The sequence below is a fragment of the Myotis yumanensis genome, unplaced genomic scaffold, assembly GCF_028538775.1.
Source record: "Myotis yumanensis isolate MYYU_CA2020_CCGP unplaced genomic scaffold, mMyoYum1.0.hap1 SCAF_12, whole genome shotgun sequence".
NCBI classification, from domain to species: domain Eukaryota; kingdom Metazoa; phylum Chordata; class Mammalia; order Chiroptera; family Vespertilionidae; genus Myotis; species Myotis yumanensis.
The window spans coordinates 17,565,858-17,590,222 of record NW_027223763.1 but is presented as its reverse complement, the minus strand read 5'-3'; the positions used below and the strand labels follow the sequence as shown (position 1 = coordinate 17,590,222).

The following is a 24,365-nucleotide window of genomic DNA, read 5'->3' as shown; positions in this document are numbered from 1 at the left end:
CACACAAGTCTGACAACATTTAAAACTCAAATTGGCAATGAAATTTGCAGTATTCCAACTACATAAACCACCTCACTAGCAGACCTCTGGGCTAGCAGATATGACCAAAAGGAAGTTTTGAGCAATGCTGGTTTTGAGTTAGCTCCCTCCAGTTTTATAATATTATTCAGTTTTTGAAAAAAAAAAAAAAAGATCTTGTCATACCAATTCCTTGCTTTTTAAGTATAAAGAATTTTAAAATACTGTAATATCCCAAAGTCACATGGAATAGTTGCTTTTCAATGTCTGATTTATGGATATGTAGGTGTAACTGTTGCTTACTTAATACAAATTAACTTTTAGGCCAAGTAAGCCAATAAAAGTATGAAGAAAGTATACTGAATTTGAATGGAAAGACCTTTTAAAAGTCTTGTATCCAGAAATTATAACAAGAGTTCTCTCATTTCAGGTAAATGGAGATTACAGATACATCTACAGTAGTCTATGACTTTTGATCAAACTAATCAGTAGTTCTCCAGCATAGTAATACAAATGCCAGCTATCTAGAAATTATGAATTATGACAATCCTACTGCTATAGTTGGACAGTGTAGGTCCATTAGGTTAAAATGTATAGTTAGAACAGTTTCTTATCTTTACTGTTTTGTCACTGGGTATGTAGACAAAGCCAATCAACTCCAAATTATCTTACCCTGATTGTTCATCTGACAGATTAGTTAACTTATTCATTAGTCAGAAAATATTTATTAAATGCTAATTGTGTACAAGGCATTATGGGAACACAAAGAATTACAGGGCATGGCCTTAATTTTTTTAAAAAGACTTTTTAAAGAGCAGTTTTAAGTTCACAGCAAAATTGAGGGGACAGTACAGAGGTTTCTCATATGCCTCTTGCTCCCACACACGCATAGCCCCGCCCATTATGAACATCCCCCACCAACTGTACTTTTGTTACAGTTGATGAACCTACTAACACACTGAAGTCATTTGGCTAGAGGTCAACTGTAAATAAATCACTGTTTACCATGCTTATTATTGCTCCTTACGTATACCGTCTGAAGAAACTCAAAGTACAAATAGATAAGGAATGGAATGTGGAGGTTACACCAATCTTGTACTTTGGACTAAAACAAATAGGCAAAGGCCAGAGTTTAGGTAATAAGAATTATTTTTTGGGGCTTAAGATATTATTCTCAAAAGAAAATCTTATACCTATGAAGCATCCGTTTGCTACTACTTTTGCTCTGAGGAGAGAATGGGGTTGTCACAGGAGCACGATGCCCACGGCTGAGGTGAGGAAGCTGTCCTCTGCTGAGAGCCAACAGCTGCCACCAACGCGGTGACAATGCCACTGACTAGAGCTGTGTTAGTCTCCTAGGGCTGCCCTAACAAATGGCCGCAAACTAGATGACTTAATACAACAGGCATGTATTCTCTTACTGTTCTGGAGGCTGAAGTCTGAAATGAAGGTGTGGGCAGGGTTGGTTCCTCCTGGGGCCTCCGAGACAGACTTTGTTCCATGTCTCCCTCCTAACTTCTGGTGGTGGCTGGCAATCCTCGGTATTCCCTGACTTGTGGGAACAGAACCCTGATGTTTGCCTCTGTCTTCAGAGGGTTGTCTTCCTTGTGTGTGCATCTCTGTTTTCTTTCTTTTTAAAACTATGTTTTTCTTAAAAAGAAATATATGTTTTTCTTGGTTTCAGAGGGGAAGGGAGAGGGAGAGGGAGAGAGAGAAACATCAATGGTGAGAGAGAATCATCAATCGGCTGCCTCCTGCATGTCCCCTACTGGGGATTGAGCCTTCAACCTGGGCATGTGCCCTGACCCGGAATCAAACTGTGACTTTCTGGTTCATGGGTCAAAGCTCAACCATTGAACCACACCAGCCAGGCTGCATCTCTGTTTTCTTATAATGAGCCACTGGACTAGGACCCACCCTTCTTTAGTGTGACTTCATTTAAAAAAAAAAATATTTTTATTTATTTTTCACAGAAAGGAAGGGAGGGGGATAGAGAGTTAGAAACATCAATGAGAGAGAAACATCAATCAGCTGCCTCCCGCACGCCCCCTACTGGGGATGTGCCCGCAACGAAGGTACATGCCCTTGGTCAGAATCGAACCTGGGACCTTTCAGTCCGCGGGCGGAAGCTCTATCCACTGAGCCAAACTGGTTAGGGCAGTGTGACTTCATTTTAATTAATTATATCTGCAAAGACCCTATTTCCAAATAAGGTCACATTGGCAGGTACTGAGGTTAGGGCTTGAACATATCTTTTGGGGGAGCCATAATTCAACCCATAACCGGAGCCCTCATCAGTGTGTTGGCAAAGACACCAACACTGCACAGGGAACTCTGCACATTGATCAATTTACTTGGAGTTAAATATAGCGTTTTCCTTTTCCAGCCTGGCAATGTGCCTCAAGCACCCTCTGTTGGCAGAGTTTAGCTTTAGCATCTAGCCAGGCAATGGGGAAACCGGCAGTCTGCAGAACAGAGGTGGAGTGTGGGTTTACAGCTCAGGGGCAATAAATGCATAACAGCCACAGACCCAAGTTTTGTCTACTTTGAGGTGAGCCTTCCCTATGGTAGTTTGATCTTGATTACGAAGCTCAGCTGTGGGCCTGTGACTTGGGAAGATTCCAAATAGAGGAGACACTGAGGTTGAATCCCATAGGGTATAGGAGGTGGGAGGGTGTCACAGAGATGAAACATCTTGGGCAGAGGGAACAGAGTGAGCAAAAGCAGAGCATGTGAGATCCTAGATTGTCACAGAAGCCTGGAATCCATGCGACGGTATTTGAGAATGAAGTTGGGTAAGAGCAACATGACCACATTTGTAATGTAGACAATTTCCTTTCTCTCAAAGCAGCGTGGGGACGTCTCCCCTTGGGAAGGAGAGCCCTGAACAGGTGGCAGGCAGCCTCTATGGGGAGCTTGCATGGAGGAAATGGACCGGGAAACCTGCATAACTCAAGAGCCCCCATGGGAGGCAAGGTTCAATGACAACAACCAAATGTTTTATACACAAAATTGATAAGGTCCATTGGGGCGATGGCTGGCATCTCAAACACAACATGTCTCAACAGAGTGCATGGTCCTACCTGTACCATAAATCTACTGTCCTTCCATGTTCCTTATTTCAGCGATGGCATCCGGTTGCCCAATCCAGAAACCTGGGCATTATCATGCCTCATTCTTCTCCTTCGCTCCTCCAGAACCAATGATTAAATACCGCCCATTTTGCTTCATAAATCTATGTCAACTTTCCTCTATTCTTTCTCCATTCTCAGTGCTCTATTGAGACAGGCCTGTAGCATCTCTCACTTGGATTCTTATAACTGTCCCAATTCATTCTTATAAATGTCCCCACTCATTTTCTCAGAGTAATTATTCTGAAAAGCACATCAGAAGGTGCCACTTTACTACTTGAAAATTCCACGCTGGCTTTCCATTGCTCTTAGGATAAAAAGCAACTACTTTAACATGGAATAAAATGGCCCCTCTGGCCTTTTCCAGTTTCATTCCCTCTATTCCTCATCTCCACCTACTCTTATATGGGCTGCTTTTATTTCTTGAAAAGCTTCTCCTTCTCCTTCTCCTTCTCCTTCTCCTTCTCCTTCTCCTTCTCCTTCTCCTTCTCCTTCTCCTTCTCCTTCTCCTTCTCCTTCTCCTTCTCCTTCTCCTTCCCCTTCCCCTTCCCCTTCCCCTTCCCCTTCCCCTTCCCCTTCCCCTTCCCCTTCCCCTTCCCCTTCCCCTTCCCCTTCCCCTTCCCCTTCCCCTTCCCCTTCCCCTTCCCCTTCCCCTTCCCCTTCCCCTTCCCCTTCCCCTTCCCCTTCCCCTTCCCCTTCCCCTTCCCCTTCCCCTTCCCCTTCCCCTTCTCCTTCTCCTTCTTCTTCTTCTTCGTCGTCGCCTATGTCTCATTTTTCTTCTTGGTACTTAGGTTACAACTCCCTTATCCCAAAACTCCTCCCTCACTCCCACCCTTCAATTCATCCTCTATTTGTCTTTCAAAGTCAGTGTAGATGTGAATTCCTCCTGGAACTGACCTTAATGACTGACCCTGACTATAATTATTTCAGGTTAGGTGATATATATATATAGTCTATGGTATATGCTATATAATCATACATCTTTACCTTGTTTCATTTTCTTTTTAAAAAAATGTTTTTATTGACTTTCAGAGAGATGAAGGGAGAGAGAGGGAGAGAGAGATAGAAGCATCAATGATGAGAGAGAATCATTGATGAGCTGTCTCCTGCATGCCCCCTACTGGGGATCAAGCCTGTAACCCCAGCATGTGCCCCAACAGGAATCCAACCGTGATCTTCTGGTTCATGGGTCAATGCTCAACCATGAACCACACCGGGTGGGCTTGTTTCATTTTCTTTTTTTTCTGTTCTTTTTGTTAAACTTCATCCAAGGATATTTTTCCATTGTTTTTAAGGGAGAGTGGAAGAGAGAGGGAAAGACAGAGAGAAACATCGATATGAGAGAAACACATCAATTGGTTGCTTCCTGCATGAGTCCTGACCAGGGCCTGGGCCAGAAAGGAGCCTGCAACCAAGGTACCTCCCCTTGCCTGGAATCAAATCCATGACCCTTTGGTCCACAGGCTGACGCTCTATCCATTGAGCCAAAATGGTTAGGGCTTGTTTTATTTCTGTAAAAGAACTTATTACATATTAAAGTTTATTTGCTTATTATCTGTCATCCTTCACTAGAATATATGCTCCTCCAGATCAAGAACCTTGCCTACCTTGCTCACCACTATCCCCAGTGCCTACAACAGTGCTTAGTTCATAGTAGAGACTCAATAAATATTAACTGAGGGAATGATAGAAACAATTTTTTTGAGGCAAAGATCTTCATGTTACTGTATAAGCTCATGTCATATCTGGGACACAAATATTTGGGTAACCCAAAATTCAAATTTAACTGAGGGACCTGTATTTTTTCTGGCAACCATACCGTCAGAACACACTTGGCAATATCTGGAGACCTTTTTAATTGTCACGCCTGATGGTGGTGGTGGTGTGTGCGTGTGTGTATGTGTGTGTGTGTGTGTGTGTGCGCGCGTGCGTGTGTGTGTGTGTGTGTAGAGGACAGGGATGCTGCTAAACATCTTAACGATGCAAAAGACAGTCCCTACAAGGCTAAGAATTCTCCGGTCCAAGGTGTCAATAGTGTGGAAGTTGAGAAACCCCCGAATAGATAGTCATGAGTGAACTTACGGGTCCCTAGCAGGCAGGCAGCACCTAGAATCTCTAAATGCATCTTCCTTTTGGAAAGGCAGCATGCGGTTAGTGAGAGGAAGGCGTCCGGGGTGCAGACCAAGCTTTAAGACCCTGTGCACACATCCTGATGCTGACAACCAGAGGGCACGAGAGCCCGACTACCCAGTGCAGCAGGTGAAATCGTGCTGCGGAAAAGATCGCGTGTGAAGGGCCTTGTGGATGGGGCAGCGCTCTGCGCACGCTGGTGAGTGCTCTTTTAAATCCGACCAACACCAACCCTCTGGCCACTGGGGGAGGAAGGCGTGCGGGGATAAAAACGGAAGCTGCGGTCGGGCTCAAGCGTCCTTCCCTAGCAACGGTCGCCAAGAGCGTGGCAGCGGCGGCGGCGGCGCCCAGTGCGCCTGCGCGGAGGCGGCTCCTGCTGACTCGGAGCTGGACGCGGCGGCGTGCGGGAGCGCGGCTGGGGCGGCGGAGCGGCGGCCGAGGCCGGCATGGCGGCGCCGCTCACTGCGCGCCGGGGAGCCGGGGACGCGGGCGGGCGCTGGGTGCTGCTGCTGCCGCCCCCTGCTGCTGGCGCTGCTGCTGGCGCGGCCGGCGGGGGCCCTGGTGGAGGGGCTGTACTGCGGCACGTGGGACTGCTACGAGGTGCTGGGCGTGAGCCGCGCCGCCAGCAAGGCGGAGATCGCGCGGGCCTACCGCCAGCTGGCGCGGCGCTACCACCCGGATCGCTACCGGCCCGAGCCCGGCGACCAGGGCCCCGGGCGCACGCCGCAGAGCGCCGAGGAGGCCTTCCTGCTGGTGGCGACCGCCTACGAAACGCTCAAGGTGAGGCCTTGGGTCACGGGCGGGCTGCGGGGACCCTCGGGGGGAGGCGCGCGGCGCCCCGGGCCCTGGCCGGACGCCTCTACGACCGGTCGGATGCTCGCGCCTTCCCACGTGGCCCGGGGGGAGAAGAGCCCCACGGCCCGTGGACAAAGCCAGGAAACCCCAATGGCCTTAGGGGCCCAGCCAGCCGGCTCCTTTCTGTGACAGCCCCGGTCATGCCAGGCGTAACATATGTTGGGCATCTGACGACTTGGTGAAAGCGATTTACTAACGTGCGGCGCACACTCAGAGTGAGTCTCGGCCCCGGGACCTGTGACGGAAACGCAGGAGAGGCCGTCCACCTTGGATGATGGTGTGATAGCGCCCGTGTGGGGATGGTCCTCGTGGTGACACTTAGCTTGGGTTTAAGGGTCGAGAGGACACCTGCAAAGAGCCATGAACAGCCAGCCCGAAGACCAGATGTTTGTCTCTGGGCTCTGAAGCCCAGTGTGACCTTGGGTAGTGACTTAATATGCTGAGTAGCTGCTGCTTCATATGTAAAATTAAGGCCAGGATACCTCCCCGCAGGGCTTTTATGAGGCTAAATAAGTGTGAGGAAACCCCCTACATGGGGCCTGGAAATAGGTGCTTAATGACTTGGGATTCAAGACTCGGAGAGTGTCCGGTAGGAAATATTCTGTATGTGTGCATTGGACAGGGTTTGACTGAGTCCCCTGGGGAGCGGGAGAAGGAGCCTGAGCCGGTTTGCAAAAATCAAACCATATAAGAAATCACAGAGTATAAATCCTATTTGATGGAAGTGTTTCTGTCTCAGAGGCCCTATCGTGCTAATGTAACTGCAGTTGCTGTTGTATGGGGTTTCTTTTTATTTTTGAGGCCAGTTTTTCATGTTGCTATGTAGTCTGCTCTTACTCCTTTGAGTGGGTATACAATAATTTAACCATGGAATACTTTTCCAGATTAGCTTTCCAGAGCTGAAAATACTGAGTCAAGGAGTTAAAGGCTCTGCATTCATGGGTCCCAGAGCAGTTTGGATAGTATGGAGTCATAAAATGAGCATGCCTAGCCCCCTGCCGGTGTAGCTCAGTGGTTGAGCATTCCCCCCCCCCCGCCCCCCCCCCCCCCCCCCCCCCCCCCCCGCCCCCATGAACCAGGAGGTCACAGTTCAATTCCTGGTCAGGGCACATGCCAGGGTTCTAGGCTTAATCCCCAGTAGGGGGCATGCAGGAGGCAGCCAATCAATGATTCTCTCTTATCATTGGTGTTTCCCTCCATCCCTCCCTCCCTCCCTCTGAAATCAATAAAAATGTATTTAAAAATAAATAAAATGAGCATGCCTAGTTCACCTTATTTTCGCTGCGTTGTTGGGATTATAATTTTTATTGGCAGTTAACTGAGGAATGGGGGGGAGTGTGCTGGGAGGGTACCGAGGCCAGAGGGTTTAACTGCCTATCATTTAGGATAAAGAGTAACTGAGGGAAGACTTCAGAAAATGGGACAGCACTTCTCCATCGGGGCAGCCAGCCTCTGAAGCCCCAGTCTGAGTTTTTCTTCCGTGAGGAAAGCTAGTGGTCCAGACCAGCCATCAGAAAGCCTTCTGCTGGCCCTCCAAGGCCCTGGGGGCGTATCAGGAGGCACTGGCAGATGGAGAACTTCCAGAAGGGAGGGCAGCAGAAACACTAGAAACTGCTCCTTCTGCTGTGGTTGGAGATGGGTATGTTTGGCCTGAGAATGCTAAACATGTTAGTGAAACATGTGCCAAGGAAGACAGACAGTAGAGACATTCTTGCCGGGAGGAACCTCAAGATCTAAATACTCCCGACATTTTTCTCGAAGAGGCAGATTTAGAGGCTGATCTGGTGGATCTGTAATAGTTGCCTCTAAAGGTTTCTACCCCTAAAGTTTAGCATTGATTTGTCAGCTAATAAAAAATGCATCAAAATGGCTAGTCCACTCTCGAACAAGGAACTTTTGGGCAGTTAAAAACGAGTATGTCTGGAGAAAGTAAAACTCTTATTCTTGATTCCCACCAGTGGTTTGTGGGACTTACTAAGCCTCCAAACAGGAAAACGAAATTGCAGTTGCACCAATGGAGGAGGGAGTGCGGGAGCGTCCTATGGTATTACTGCAAGAGAATAGGAATTATCTGGAGAGTAAAGGGATGTCTAAGGATAGTTGGATCCTTGAAAATCAGACTTCAAGCTCTGTGAAGAGTCCCTTTTAAATTTATAGAAATAGACATGGATTCCATTTTCATTGGAACGGCTCAGGAAACTTACAAAAACTTGTTCCTTTTCCTGGAATAAGGAAAAGGACTTTGACTTGCTTTGTGTCGAAGAAGTTATTAAAAACACACAGGGTGATCTGATTTGATTTCTGTCATCCTCGGAAGCTGTGAGAATGTTGGCAGGGAGTAACATTTCTGGGTAATGCAGAGATCCAATGAACCAGGGCCATTCAGTTTAGATGGCCCCCGCCTTCCAAATTAGCTCTTGAGGCAAAGGGGGTGTACCTGCTTTTGCATGGATTATGTCTGCAGGCTGGAAAGCTTGTGAAGGATAAGGGGTCCACATGGCCTCTGTTACTAAGAGGAGGTCAGATGGACAGAAGAGTGGGAGAAGTGCGTGAGTTCCAGTGGCTCTGGAATGAAGACGAAATGCAGAAGCCCATCTAGAATTCCACATCTCCTCTGGAGCAGCCACTGCAGACTTGGGCCACACTTCATTTGTTTGCTATTTTTGTTATACTCTCTCTCTTTCTCCATGAAGAACAACAGTACAACCCTGTGAGAGGTGTACTTATCTACAGAGCCAGCCAAAAAGGAGGGAGGGGGTTGGGAAGACTGTGCCCTTCACCACCGTGTTCAGCAGTTCCTGGCATATGTTTGGAGGAAAAGGTTGATTTTATATTTGCTTTGTAGAATGCACAGGTAAATTACATCTCGAACAGTGTAGCTAACAGAAGTTGTTTCTCTCTGAAATCTGAAATAATTTAGTTGTAAATTTGTTGGAGCTATGAGCCTTTTTTCTTCCCCTAAATTTTTTTCATAGCCTTAATTTCTCTTATTATTGGTGTGTTCGAGTTTCTTTTATTATTTTTTATTTTTCCAATTACAGTTCAATATTATTCTGTATTAGTTTTCGGTATACAGCATAGTGATTAGACTGTTAGAGTCTCTTAATATTTTTAACATATATAAGAAGCTATATTATGTACTCATAACCTGAAGTGATGTTCCATCAAAACTTCTAAAGTCAAGGATCTCTGAATGTGCGTAATACCTCACCAGATGGGAATATATGTGTGTAAGATTTAGTGGATTTATGATGCTAAGGCTGTCTTGGTCAAATAAATGCCACTTTGAGATTTTTTTTTTAGATGGTGGTTGTTAAAAAATAAATACACTAATGTTATTTAAATACATTTGGTAAGACAAGGAGATAGTATCACAATTAGTCATTGTTAATGTTTTTTTCCTGAAGCATCAAGTTTACTACAAAATTTGGAAGAACCAAATACTTTAATAAAATCACCCAAAAATGGGAGAAAACAATAGCAGGGCCAGGGAGAAGGGCCCCAGGAAAAAGCAGTCCATTCTCTGAAGTCTCATTCAAGTGGAGGCCAAGGGGTGGACCCACAGTGAGGACGGCCTCTCCTTTTGACCCCCAGAGGGCTCCAGGCCGTCCTCCAAGCGGATAAGATGCTTCTGAAGGCCGTGGAGGTGCCGGACACCTTCCTGATACGAACCCTCTCACTCACAGGTTTCTGCACACACGGCATGTATTTCTAACACCACTCGGACTGGCGGCTGTTTGCATCCAGCCTCTGGCTGACCTCCCTGAAGCTCAGCACCTTGAAGTTCAGCATTTAAAATGCAGGGAGTGTAGCTTGACTTCCCTGAGTCTTTGACTGTGGCCCTGCCTTGGCCATCCACAATTTTAAAAATTATATTAGCTTGACTCGTCCTTTACACATGCTGCTTGTTAGTGGATGGCTTGCAGCACATGAGTCTTAATAGGAAACTGAAGACCCTCCTAGCCACCCCTGCTGGCCCTGACGGGCCAGAGGGAGAACTGGGGTCCACCATCAGGCTGCTCAGCATGGAAGGAGTTTTTGTTGTTGCTGCTGTGGGTGGAAGGAGAGCCCCCAGGCCACATTGGAGGGCTGGGCTGGGCTGGGCTGGGTGGGTGAATGGCAGGCTCTTTGGTCTTCTTTCTGATGGAAGAACCTCTCAGGCTGGGGAAGGACTGCAACTGTTGGGTGAAGGGAGCACCAGGTCTTACCCTGATAGTGTGGCCCTTCACCTTGTATTCCGTGGAACTTATTAAGATCAGGTACGTGTTGTACTTTCTGTTTCTGATCCTTGGATCTCGTCCCACTCAAATCCCAGATTCTTCATTATCTCTGTTACTTGGGGGTCCATGTGGCCCCAGGGTGGCTCGCTGTTAGGCCAGAGTTCCTCCTCCTGGCCCATATTGACCCATGGGTCCTTCAATATATATTCCATGGTTCTTCTTTTGCTGGGGTTGAGGGTCATTATTTTTTAAAAAATGTTTTGACATTCTATAGACACAAGTGTGGTACATGGAAGTGCTCACTCTATACCTGCTGCTTCAGTTCCAAAAAGTCCTCCCCCACTACTGTTAGGGTCCCTGTTACCTTCCTATACAGAACTACCCCCAGGCTCCATACATCAACAAGAGGGCTTCCCTGCTCCATCCATTCCTGCGTTCCACCCCCAGCTCATCACGTTTGCCATCTTCATAGCACTGACCACAGTGGGGCTGGTTCTTATTTACTGTCTGTCCTACCCATGAAGGAGGGGCATGACTAGTGTTCCCTGTGTCTAGCACAGTGAGTAGCAACAGAATACGTGTTTCATAAATGTTTGTTGACTGGATTAATAGAAGAGTTTGGGGGAACAAAAGAAGATATGGCCAACTATTTGATCAAAGTGATTCATAAAAACATCTCAGAAAAAGTCATGTTCTGTCCTCACTCTGCTTTTAGTGCAGATAAGATAGGAAAGAGGGGGGCTGAAGTCTGCGTTTCCCGGTATGTGGGCGCTTGGTGAAGCTGAGGGAAGGCCAACAGGTAGGAGCCTTGCTGTAAAGAGTAAAGAAGACGATTCGTCCCTCCAATGGGACTTGCCAAAGGATGCTATGAATTTGGATCTGCAAGGAGGCCGCAAGGTATTTTTACACTTTGAATATCCATCAGCAGATGACACAGAGGACTTCTCAGGTGACCTTGAGTAGGCCATTTAGGTAAATTTCTGTTACTTAAGTGAACCATCTCTGTGGAGAGAAGTAATGATGAGACTTGTTAATTTACATTTGTAAAAACACTTTGAAATCTCTGTATGAAAGAATTGCAGTAAAGGTACAAATTGTGAGGTAATATGTTTGATGAAATTCTACCTTTTTATGAAGGACACTTAAGGGGAGTCTCTGGCACATTATTTTTAAGAAATCTCTCTACTCTCATGTATAAGTTATTATTTGAGTAATTATTTTCCTTTAACATTTCTCTTCTAAAATCTCAGCTTTGTGTAAAGGGAATCTTTAGAGGGATTTGCCTGTGTGGTTTTCACTCCACAACACTTTAGTTTGTTAACTTTTACCTTACATCAGTGGTACTCATGACAGTCTCGTTGAGCTGATGGGGACCCAACTGGAATCATTTAATCAATTCTAGACAGATATTCACAAGTTACAGGCCGAGATTAAAATAAGCTCAGAAATGAGAGAAGAGAATTTCAAAGAAAGCTGCCAGTCTATGAGTTCATTAAATCCATTTATAAAAAAAAATGGTATTAATAGTTACTTAAGAAATAATACCAATGGAATAGAACATTTTCTTGGCATAATGATCTCTTCCAGCAAGGTATATACAGACTGAAAGATGAAACATTTATTGTAAAACTGCCAAGGCAAAAGCCAAGCTCTGGATAACTTTAATTTGAGGTCTCTAGAGTCTGGGGTGTTCAAACAGGTGAATGAGGTTCAGGTTTGGGGTCCTTTGAAAATGAATTCATGTATCCTTTTAACCCGTGACTCAGGCATTAGTTAACAGTACCTGGTATGGTCCACTCCAGTGAAGCTGGAGGGAGTCCGTGTGGAGATGTCTTTTTTGGTGGACCATGTTCCATGTTGTACGCCAGGATGCTCGGTGTCATCTCCCTGCGGAAAGATTGCTCTCTGAGCTTGCATTAATTTCAAGGGCCTTTGTAAGTTCTTTGCAATAAGTTAAAATAAGGCAGGTTCCCATACTCCCTGATCTAGCTTCATAGGATAAGCCTTCCAGTAACAATTTTAGAAGGGGACAATCAATATATACCAGAAGGAATTGACCTTAAGCAATACCAAGGGAAAGGCTTTAAGCCAAGGCAGATGAAAAGTACTCTGACACAGAACTGGTATTTGGGTTTCTCTCTCTGTTACCAGTAACTTAAATAAATCCATTCCAACTTTAGTTTGGCCACACATAAGATTTTCTTTTTCAAGATTCCTTTTCTATGAACCTTCTGCAACACACACAAACTTTCTGCAACTTTTATAAACTTCTATCTTTTGTTCTATCTTTTTGAAAATTTTAGAACAATCATTTACTTTAGGACACAATTACTTTTATTTTAATCAATAAAAATGTATTTCCATTCCTCTTACCTTCTTTTACCAAGCGCACATCTTACTCTCTATATGAATCCTTTTCAATCACCATAACATCCTAATGGGCTTTGTCACAAATGGATCTTCATCTGAGGCATCTTGTGCCCTTCTAGCCTTGTAAAATGACACATTAAGGCTCCAAATTTATTTCCCTGGTTTCCCATCTGATCTTTTAGTTACAAAGCTAAAGAGCAGGACAACTACATCTCCTTAATTAAACCACTATCCTTAGTTTTATTTACTAAAGATTAATCTTTGATCATGTGCACTTTGAAAGCAGTTGCATTAGTTTCTGTTATTTCTCCAATTTCTATGAGTTCTCATTTATTTTAAGCCTGTTAAATAAGGCCCTTTTGCAATATAAATTAGAATTTGGCAGTCCCATCTAGTGATAGAAATATACCATATCTATAACAGACAGACATAAACACACAGCAAAATACAAAACCCAAAAGAAAAATTACGGATTCAAATATGTTTCTGGCAGATGGACCGAGTTGAGGTTTTGCTTATGTGGTCAAAGTTTTTGCATGCAGTAAGAATTCCTTTAAAGCTGTTTGTTGTCGTTTAAATCGAAGAATGCATTGCATTGTCTCTGAGAGCTTTGAGATTCTCTCCTTTAAAATTTCTTCTTAAGGTGGGCTTATCAACAAACACAAACAAGAGAAGTAGAAAGCAGCTGTCCACAATGAAGTCGAAAAGCTTCAAAAGTAAAGAGAATGGCCTCCAAAGTCCTGAATCTTAAAAGGTGCAGATTTTCGGGGCGGGGGGCGGGGGGGATTGAAAAAATGGCTCCCCGGGTACAGTCTAAGCATCAGATGTCTGCTGCCCACCTGGAGTCAAAGGTGGGAGGGGGAATAGGTGGAGGGTAGGCAGCTGGTAGGTAAGGGAGGAGGAGCTGAAAAGTGAGGGATCACCTGAGGTTTTATTAGTAAACCTGATTTTCATGTCACAAGTGCAAGGGTCAGAGGAAAAGTTTTCTTGTTTTGCCAGCACTGGTTTCTTTTTTAATTTATCAAGGCGTTTACCCAATTTAGAATATTGTTTTCTTAAGGGAGGTGATAGTAGCCTCTTGATTTTATTTAGAGTTCTCAAGGTACCAGTTTCCAAAAAAAGCATCCCATGGTTTCTGGGAGGGACAGTCGTTTCTCTGTTCTATTGAGCACACAAACAAGCCTTGGCGTTGCAGAAGAGCCCGTCTTGCCAGCAGAGCTTCGATCATCTTGTGTGATCTTTGTCCAGGGGCCTAGCCACTTGCAATTCTCTGGGCCATAATTTTGGTCCATGTAATCAGCCAGAGCCCCAGGCGGTGGCTGATTGGCATGTGAAGCTTAGAGCTTGGGTTACCCATTCTGCACTCCTTCTCGGCGGTGCCCCTCTGAGTGCCTGTCAAGGTGAGCGCCCTCCCAGATCTTATGTATGAGGCCTAGTCCTAACCTGGAAGATAGCCTCCCTGGGTACCAGCCTCCAAGAAGCAAAGCTTGCCCTGGAGAATACTCTCCTTGGTGCCCAACAAGACTGAGGGATACCCCTCCCAGGCACCAAACCCGAATGGTGTAGAGGGGCCCTCTAGGTCCAAACGGGCGAACCAGGGTCCCCCACCTAAATCGAATAGTCTCTGAGACCTCATCTGCAAGAGTGGGAGATCTCGGATCTGAGAGGACGTACCCGAGGCCCCCAGGCACCGCAGGAAAGCTAACTCAAGTATAAGGGGCTCGTGGTTTCTGAACGGAGACAGGACATCGTGTCAACTGCAGGTCACTGGTGTCAGTTCAACACCAACACGATCCTCCAATTTGGGGTGATGAAGAAGGAAAGTTGTAGTGCAAACAGCTCAATTGTGACACAGCATGGCTGGTAGGTGGCCCCGGGCCCAGCCACTTCTCCACCTAGACAGCTCTGCTTAGCTCCACTTTTCAGAGTTTCAGCTCCAGCAGGGGACACAGTGTAGAGTCTTTTTAAAAAATATATATTTTTATTGATTTCAGAGAGGAAGGGAGAGAGAGATAGAAACATCAATGATGAGAGAGAATCATTGATCGGCTGCCTCCTGCACGCCCCCTACTGGGGATTGAGCCTGTAATCTGAGCATGTGCCCTTGACCGGAATCAAACCCTGGCGGGACCTTCCAGTCTACAGTCCAATGCTCTAGCCACTGAGCCAAACCAGCTAGGGCAACAGTGTACAGTCTTCAGTGGAAAGGGAAAGTGGTTCTTAGTCATTGTTATTTTAGCAACAAAGATTCTATCATTGTTATTTTAGCAACCAAGATTCCGTCTGTGCATAGAGACTGAGAAAACGCCAAGAGAAGGATGGGTAATGGTGGGAGGCAAAGGCACTGCTCAGTGCTTTTTCAGCAAGTCGTCCTAGTTCATGTTCTCAAATAACTTAAAATCCCAGCTTTATATCCAACGAATGAGTGAAAGCATATGGTTCTGAACTTTGTCTGACTTGAAACCTATATAACCTTATTAACCATTGTCACTCCAATAAATTTAATTTAAAAAATAACTTAAAATTCCAGATTTCAGCAGGATTTCAAACCGTTAGGATCTCACCCACTGCTTTATATTTGCTTCATAATGAGTGAAGACAATGAAATGGTATTTAGTGTATTTGACTACTGGGGATTCAGGGAATCATGGACTTGGGAAGTTCAGTAAACGGACTGTCACTCACTGTGTCAACACTGGGTCTTTTTGTGTGGATATAGCACTTATCACACTGCACCGTAAATACTGAAGCCCTTCACCCCTCGCCACTAAGCCACGCTCCTCAGCTTGTCTGTGTGTGTATCCGCGGCACCTAGCACAGTGTCTGGCACATCAGATAGAGAAATTCGGTTAAGTAAAAACTCATACCTGGAGATTCAGATAAATTGGAAATCAAAAGTGGATTCTGGAGTTTTTTGACATTAGTATGTGAAGCCTACTTTGGCATTTTACCCCAAATTAGTTGTGGTTTTAAAGAGTGGTACAGATAAAGTCGATTGGTTGGGTATGAATGAGAAATCCCTGCATGAGAGGAAAGTTGCACTTCTATTTTTTTCAGGAGAAATTGTGTTCTGAAGGTTTTTACGTCAGAACATTAATCCATTTTTGAATATAAATAAGAATTGTATAAAATAAGGAGGATGGCATAAAAATAAGCAGATAAAGGAATTGGTGGGAAGAATGCACTTAAAAAAACTATGATTGGTAGAAAAAGCGAAAATAGCAGAATTTGACTGCATTTAGCGAGACCACACGAGAAGAACCTAGGAAAGGTCTTCGAAGTGTCGCATGAAGGCCCTGCGGGCAGTTAGGGGCGTGTGGGAGAGCCCTCTGCTGCTCGAGCTCGTCTTGGCAGCGAGTCACGGAGCCCCTTAGTTCCTTTACACCAGTCTGATGGATGCGGCAGGGCTCTAGCACTTAGGAAGAATTTGGCAAAAAGGGGGATTCTGAACGCCCTGCCCTTTTATGTCACTGTTTATTGTTCTCCCAGAGTATATTTTCTTACCCCTTTCTGCAACCAGTACTGACGGGTGCTGGGGGAGGAGACCGTAACAGCGAAAAGGGCACAGTTCCTGCGGTCAAGCTTTTATTATAACAAGGAGACAGATACTTAGTGTTTGGGTATTTAAGTTACATAATAAAAATGTGTGTAGATTCTATCGCAGCAGCTGAGGGAATAGGGGGGCGGAGAAGGGTGTGCTCTTTGATTTGGATCTAGAACAGTCACCAAGGTTGACGACGAAGGGACATGCTGCGCATTCCGGTAGAGGGAAAACTGGATCAACAGCAACATGCAGTCGGAGTGTGAGGCCTGCCCCAGGAGAGAGATGTAGTTTGGTGCGGTGTTACAGTAGTGAGGGTTTTCTCCGCCAGGGATCACTTTTATTATTGGGTTCCCAGGGACTCTTTTTTTTTTTTTGGGCGGGGGGGGGGGGGGGGGGTAATGAACTGCACGTATTAGTATTAATATTTTTCTTTCCCAGCATCAATCCTGATTTTAATCAGTTATCCTTAATAATTTAGTATTCATAAAAATAATAGAAATTATGTAAATTTCTATAACAGTTGTGAAGCTGATGAACAGCTGGAGAGCAGACAGTCTTTATTTCACACGCCAACTCTGTCTGGTCACGACTCCCTGGAACACTTGTGAATGTTCTGAGGCCTTGTCTGGATTCAGTGGGAAAGATAAGTTTGATAGTGATTTCTCCCATGGGCCCAGAATGGTGTGGTACCTTATGTGCCACATTTGCTACTTCTGCTGTGAACCCGAAAGTGTTGTTTATTTTTTACCGATCCCTTAATTTCAGCTGTTCCATACCCTATTTATGGCCAAGGTTGATTACACACCAGATGTGTTTAATTCTAGTGCTGTGCCCATCTGACACATGGTGTTATCAACAACCAAGGAGATTATTAACGCAAAAACTAGAGATGATGTAATTGTAGCCAGAAACTGAGCACTTGACATTTTAATTGAGCTTGTGCAGATTCATCATGGGTAAGTGGAGCATTTTGAGATAGTCACAGCACAAAGACCTTCTTGCATCTTCTCATAGACTTTAGGGGAGGTACTGCCTGTAGGTAAGAAGCCTGTCTGGGGCATCGTAGGGAGAATGTTCCGGAGCCTGGAACACAGCCTGGGATCACATGGTGAACAACCCTTTAAGCTGTGTTCAGGGATTTGAAGTTCATGTATTGAATAGTTGCCAGAGGCTTCAAAGTGGAGAAGTCACACCAGTCTGATGTTTGATTCAGAAAGGAAATTCTGGGCACAGTTTTGAGGATGGTTGGGGAAGGCAGGAAAGCACTGGTGACTGAACTGATTATTTCCGTCTTCTTCTGGAATCTCATCATTCCTCTTTGGGAACTTAAGACTCTCTTCGCAAATGCAGAAATTCGAATAGGTCAGCGGATCCTGTCTCTCCTTGAAAATCTGTGGTCACAGCTTCCTTCTTTTTCCACTGTTGACTGTCTTTCCTCATCTTCCTTTCATTCAAGCTGTCGGAGACGGACACGTACATCAGCACACGTACTGGAACTGGTCCTGGGTGAACAATGCTGCAGCCTCAGAGCTGAGGGCTCTGCGTTCTTCTTCCTGGAACTTTGTGTGGCATTTGATGCTCGTGACCGTGCAGTTAAGATACTCTCCCTTGGCTCCCGTGATGCAGTACTCTCATGCTTCTCCTACCTTTCTAGCCATTTCTCTTGGGTCTTTAGAGTCTTCTTTTCCTCTGCCTACACCTTAAACATTGCTTTTCCTTCAAGTTTTATCCTTTTGGTACTCTTTCTTTTCTAAGCTTTGCCTAATGAAACTTAACTAAATCCTTGACAGCTCTAAAATCTCTGTGTTCTCTAAGGTCATTTTTCAGTTGTCTCTCATCTGTAGAACAGGCGCCCCAAATTAAACATGTCTGAAATCAGTCTTGTTAATCTTGGTTAAAGCAGAAATTTAAAAATACAGTGTAATTATGACTCAGACCAATACAAAATGAACATGCACCAGATTTTATTTAACCCATTAATGAATGAGGGAACCAGTAAGATATTAAAATTGGCTCAAGCCGAAACCGGTTTGGCTCAGTGGATAGAGCGTCGGCCTGCGGACTGAAAGGTCCCGGGTTCGATTCCGGTCAAGGGCATGTACCTGGGTTGTGGGCACATCCCCAGTAGGAGATGTGCAGGAGGCAGCTGATCGATGTTTCTCTCTCATCAATGTTTCTAACTCTATCTCTCTCCCTTCCTCTCTGTAAAAAATCAATAAAATATATTAAAAAAATAAAATAAAAAATAAAGTTGGCTCAAAAGTGAAAAAAACGCCACACATTTATAGTCTGTAGACAAGGGCTGCTGACCCGCCTATAAAACTGGCCATTGTGACAAGGCAATGGTCAGCTGCATTACACCAGACACAGTTTGTCTTTCTGTGAACAAGAAGTATTTGCATGATTTCCAGTTTTCTGCAAGTTAGTTCTGTCTCTACAAAGTTAATATAGACTTTTCAAAGACAAGGGTGTACCCCTCCTTCAGGACTAGATAACCCCTGGAGACTCCCAAGAATTGGCAAGATGTCCCATAATTAATTTTCTCCCCATTTCAAAATTTTCCACAGTTTCCCCTCGAATCTTCTCCAGATTTGCTGTCTTCATCCTCTGTTCTTTATCTTAAGAGTAACATGGTCCACGCAGTAACTATAATTAAAAACTTCACTGTCATGCTCCACATAATTAATTTAATCACTAAGTCCTATTCATTCCACTTCTTAGTCTCTAAAACCTGTTTTTCCCTCATCCCATTCTTTACAATACTATCAGTTATCTTTCAAAAATACATACTTCTTTCTTCTCAGTGCCACTGGTCTCATACTTGAAAACATTTTATTTTTGACTAGCACAGACAATAACAGCCTAACACCTTAGCGTGGCATATCCGACCCCCTCCCGTTCTTACCCACACTTACCTTCCTGGCACATTGGCTACTCCCTTCTTTCTGAATTTCCCCAGTGCTCCAGCTTCTCTAAATCTGCTGTATCCTTTGATTCTTCTGCACCTAACACTTGCTGTTCTCTGTACCTGGAGCAGGTTTTACCACGCTTTCCTTGCTTTTCAAAATCAGCACTCACGCTGCCTCTTCTGTCACTCCCATTACCAGTGGCCTCGGGCAGGGCAGGGTCAGTCCTTGATTCCTTGGCACATCCAATTGTGCTTTTCTTGCTCACTAGAGGCTTCTCGGTGGGAGAGTTCCTGAGCCCTGGGCCTTATCTTACTGGTTTATTTACCCTCTTATGAGTTCAACACAAGGCTTAATGCCTTGCATAATAATTTGCTGAATTGAAAATAAAGTTTTTAAAAGCTCAGTTAACCAAGTTGATGATGGTGCTACGCTATTCATTGAAACCCAGAGGTATAGATTTAGGTTTGGAGCATGTTGAATTTGGACATTTTTGTTACATTTAGGAAATGTCCAGGAGATCCTTGAAAATAGGTGGACACAGGAAGGACAGGTGTGAGTGGATTATATATATGTGATGCTATGAATCATGGGAGTTGTTGAGATCTCATGTAGACTGAGAAGAGAAGAAGACACAGTGGCTAGTGGGCAGGGAACAAGAAGAAAAATGAAACTGATAGTAGTTAATTTTCATCATCTTTAGTAGGATGTAATGGCCTGGAAAAAAAAGTTTAGGGTAACAGATTTTTTTTTTAAAAAAAGATAATTTGTGTATATTTCTTTGAAAAAAGAATTAATACATATTTTTAAGACCAAACAAAATATTACTATGTTTTCATACATTATTGATTCCTGGCCTTTACTATCCTAAAATGGTTTTTACTATCTGTGTAATGGAAACTTTTTTAATGTAAAACTGGCTGCAATATCAAATTATTGCAATTTATGTTTCTTAAGATTAAACAATTATTTCTCTCAAGGGCAAGAAATAATACATTTTTGCCTCTGGGGCGGGGGGACTGATCTGTTCCTAAGAGAAGGAAGGATGCAGTACTTTCTTTGCTTGTGGGTTTCCTTTTGTTCACTTTTGATCTAGATATTGGTGGTTATGTTCCAGTCCTCCTGCATATGCCCAAGAGGATTGGGAGTGGCGTGGACACCAGCTGCAGCACTTTTTTCCTGTAGAGATTAGAAACCAGGAGCTTGTTGTCCAGCTTGCAAAGGCTCAGGACAGAGAGGAGGAAGAAACAAGTATAAAGGTTTTGGTTTTGGAAAGAAGTTGGAATCTTCCTGACCTTGGGACCTTAAGATCCACAAAATTGCTGAAAGAAAAAGTACTACTTGTTGAAAGGTAAGATATTCAACTGTTTTAAGGTTTAAGCTATTTAAGCCACAGTAGCATACTCTCATAAGCTATGACATCAAGCAGTCGTGTCTGCTCAACTGAAGTTTTTTGTGACATAATCCCGCATCCAGCCTTCCTGGTGAGATGGAGACCTGTGTGGCTGGGAGATGTGTGTAGTGAGTTATAAGGAGTTACAAAATGTCACTCCTTTTTAAAATGATGGTTCCTGAGTGCCAGGCATTGTGCTAGGTCTTGGATATACAGAGATCACTGAGTCACCCTACCGATCTTCTAGAAGTTCTTACTCCAGGAAAAGAAAAAAATTGGTGATTACAGTGTGATAAGTGCTATAATAAATAGGTGATGTGTGTGATAAGGTGGTCTAACTCTGTCTGAAGCAGTAACATTTGTGCCCTAAAGGATTAATAGGAGCTCATGAGGTTGGAAAAAAGGGATGGGCATTTGAGTTTGAATTCTGTGTTCAAAGACAGGTCTGAGAGAGCATGCTGGATTGGAAAAACACACTAAATTCCAGGAATTACTATCTATTTGCTGTGGACAGAAGAGGGGAGAGTGATGAGGTGTTGCTTGGTAAGATAGGGCCAGGTATGGAGGCCTTATTGGTTGCCAAGGAAATTTTAACTTACCTGATTAGCCCTGGAGATTTTTTTTTTTAATGTGGGAGTATCTTAGTTCCAAAATACATAGGAGAAAAAAATATAAATATATGGTGTTAAAATAAGTATGTACCTGTAGCTCTCTAACTGGGTTCTAGTCTCTGTCTTTTCTTTTTTGCTAATAATCCTGGTATCCTGGTGTGCTTACTAGGTTGATTCTAAACTTTGTGGGTTACTAACGAGTAGGATTTTGACTTAGACCGTTGAGAGCTCCTAACTCTCCAATTTGTGCCAACCTTGAACACCCGCTAAAGTACATTATGCCTCAGCCTAAAGTCACTTTCTTCATTCTGAGGGAAAGCTATAAACTGAGTCAAGATTCTGGCCGGTTAAATGCTATAAGGAGGTGGCTAACCTTCTTGTCTCTAATCATGACCAAAAGTGGGTCATAAATTTATGGTGACTCCAGGGAAAAAGAAAACCATCTAAGAGAAGTCAGACTTGGCCCTGAATGAAGCCTTTTCAGGAATGAGGTGGTTTGAGGGCTTGTTCGTGGGCTCTGAGTAGACTCTATAGGTTGCAGTGGAGACCAGACACAAGGTCTAGGTTTTGGAGTTGCTGGTTGGAGAGCATTGAGTGACCATCCTGTTAGAGTAGCCCACAACTTGATGATGTCACACATCTAGGGACCAGTGGTAAGATGGTGACCCTCCGGGAAGATGTGGGTGACATGCTTGATGGAGGCTGCATTCTGTGGAATGTGACCTTCACTAAGACAAGAGAACAAAGAAGAAAGGATAACTATTGGATGTATGACATTCACATAGTGGATTTCAGCCACACGGAGACCAGAAGGACAGCCAGGCTGGGGAAGGGCCCATGTAGATAGTGATGCTGGAGGCTTTAGGAATCTGATCTCAGTGTGGCAGTCAATTTCAAAATTACCTCTCATCTGGTCGGAGAAGAATCACGTGTGAAGAAATACATTTTTAAAGGGCATCTGCTAAGATTGGGAGGCTGAGTTAAAAGCCACGGATTTCAGGCCAAACACAGAGCATTTCTATAACATTAGCCCCAAAAGCAAAAAAAAAAAAAAAAAAAAGTAGCAATTGCCACAAGAAAATCTTTTTTTTATAGAAATGAACATATAAGGAGTGAATTTGAAAATAATAATAGCCCTTCTTATATCACACACAGTTCTCATCTTGGTCCTCTGTAGTGTCATGGGGACTTTAAGTATAGTTATATCTAACCATACTAGGTACTTAGTTTATCTAATTTCAAATTCTAGTCAGAAGTTGAAAATACTTTGAATGTAATGAAAGAGATTTGTCACTGAAATTATGCTCATTCAACTTCAGAAATCTTAATAGAAAATATGCAATGACTTTAATGGCTACAGTGAAGGTTTTTGTCATTAGCAAACTTCTTATTTGAAATCTATGAAACTACATTTGGAGGACTCAGAAGGAGACCCTGAACAGACCCCAGGACCTCTGTTTGGTAGCAGAGCACCAGGTGCAGATTTTGAAATGTCTTTGTCTAAGAATCTGTAACTTTATGGATGTTGAATAGTTCATCTAAAAAAGAAATCCTCTAGGTGAAAAAGATCTTTGTTTTCATAGTGGTTTTTGTGTACTCACTTATAAAGAATCTGTTGTGCTTTTAGTTTTTAACATTTTTTTAGACACAAGACAAAATAGATTTTTCCTGTGTGGTAAAAGCAATTCATAACCTAGTTTAGTAGCTCTTCAACCAATGTAGCTCAATAAAAGATTGGCATTTATCCCTGTTGGAAATTGATTAAAATTATGCAAGGTTTTAAGAAATGTTTTATTTGTGAACATTTGTAAACAGAGCAGCATTTCAGAGTGTTAATTATTTTCAACATGTTTATATGTTGCCTTGTTTATGAACTGGGCTGTGACAAGGTTTGTAATAGTAAAGTACTGTGTATTTGTAACATGATTTTATATAATGTGTTATTTGATATTCAAAACAACACTGTAAGAGCAGTATTATCTCTATTTTACAAAAACAAAAAACAAAAACAAAAAAGAGGCTGAAAATGTCACCCAAAGTCACAAAGCTAGACTTGGACCACCATTCTGCATAGATGTTTCTTTGAGATGAACATAATTCAGTTTTATAGGCACAGACTGGCTTCGTCTGCTTTTTGTTCTCTTAATCATTGCTTTCAACAGAAAGCCTTCTACCTAAGGCTGGAAAATGATTGTGAATATTTACAATAGAAACAAACATTTTTTCCCATCAACAGTTATTGAGAGTAGGTGTCAACATGCTCTTCCGTTATAAGAACACAAAGACATCCTTAGTAGCACAACACTGGCTAAAAAGGCATCACTAATTGTTATTAAAGTGTTTTTATTTTTCTAGGAGGACTAACAGTACTCAAGAATTTAGGGAGATATTTTTTATTATACTTTATAGCTAACATTAAAGTTCTGGAAACAAATTAATGTGCCTTTGAAGAGGGATGGGAAATTTTTAATGAATATATTTTTATTATTGATTTCAGAGAGAGAGAGAGAGAGAAACATCAATGATGAGAGAGAATCATTGATCGGCTGCCTCTGCATGACCCCTACTGGGGATCAAGCCCGCAACCCAGGGATGTGCCCCGACCGTGATCTCCTGGTTCATAGGTAGATGCTCAACCACTGAGCCACGCCAGCGGGGCAGAAATTTTTTGATTTTGATAGTGCTTTTACTCAGATTAACCTTACATAATTAAAAAACTCTAGATTTGTCTTAAAAGATTATAAACTGAGGCCATTTTAGGAAATGTTTGTGAAATTGGACATCTTGTTATTTTACAGGATGAAGAAACACGAAAAGATTATGACTACATGCTGGATCACCCAGAGGAATACTACAGCCATTACTATCACTACTACCGCAGGCGCCTGGCCCCCAGAGTGGACGTCAGACTTGTGATTTTGGTCACTGTGTGTGCCATCTCGGTGTTTCAGGTGTGTATTGGTGGATAGGTGCGTCTCTATGTATGTGCTAGCAGTGGTTCTCAACCTTCCTAATGCCGCGACCCTTTAATACAGTTCCTCATGTTGTGGTGACCCCAACCATAAAATTATTTTCGTTGCTACTTCATAACTGTAATTTTGCTACTGTTATGAATCGTAATGTAAATATCTGATATGCAGGATATATTTAGGCGACCCCTGTGAAAGGGGCATCCAACCGCCAAAGG

At 43.6% G+C, this 24,365-nt stretch overlaps 1 protein-coding gene and 1 long non-coding RNA gene across 2 annotated transcripts in view; one reads left to right on the top strand and one right to left on the bottom strand.

The window, feature by feature from the left end:
* Positions 1 to 5,725: 5,725 nt before the first annotated feature.
* DNAJC25 (DnaJ heat shock protein family (Hsp40) member C25) overlaps positions 5,726 to 24,365 on the top strand; it is a 23,553-nt gene continuing 4,913 nt past the window's right edge. Inside the window, 3 exon segments of the mRNA XM_070430902.1 lie at positions 5,726 to 5,791; positions 5,793 to 6,059; positions 23,977 to 24,129. Coding sequence (XP_070287003.1) covers positions 5,726 to 5,791; positions 5,793 to 6,059; positions 23,977 to 24,129 — 486 coding nt within the window.
* Positions 9,655 to 24,365, bottom strand: part of LOC139020868 (uncharacterized) — a 21,202-nt gene continuing 6,491 nt past the window's right edge. The window contains exons 2-3 of the long non-coding RNA XR_011473373.1: positions 12,138 to 12,241; positions 9,655 to 11,356 (exon numbers count right to left, since the gene is read on the bottom strand). This is a non-coding gene — a long non-coding RNA (uncharacterized lncRNA). The remainder of the gene's footprint in view (positions 11,357 to 12,137; positions 12,242 to 24,365) is intronic.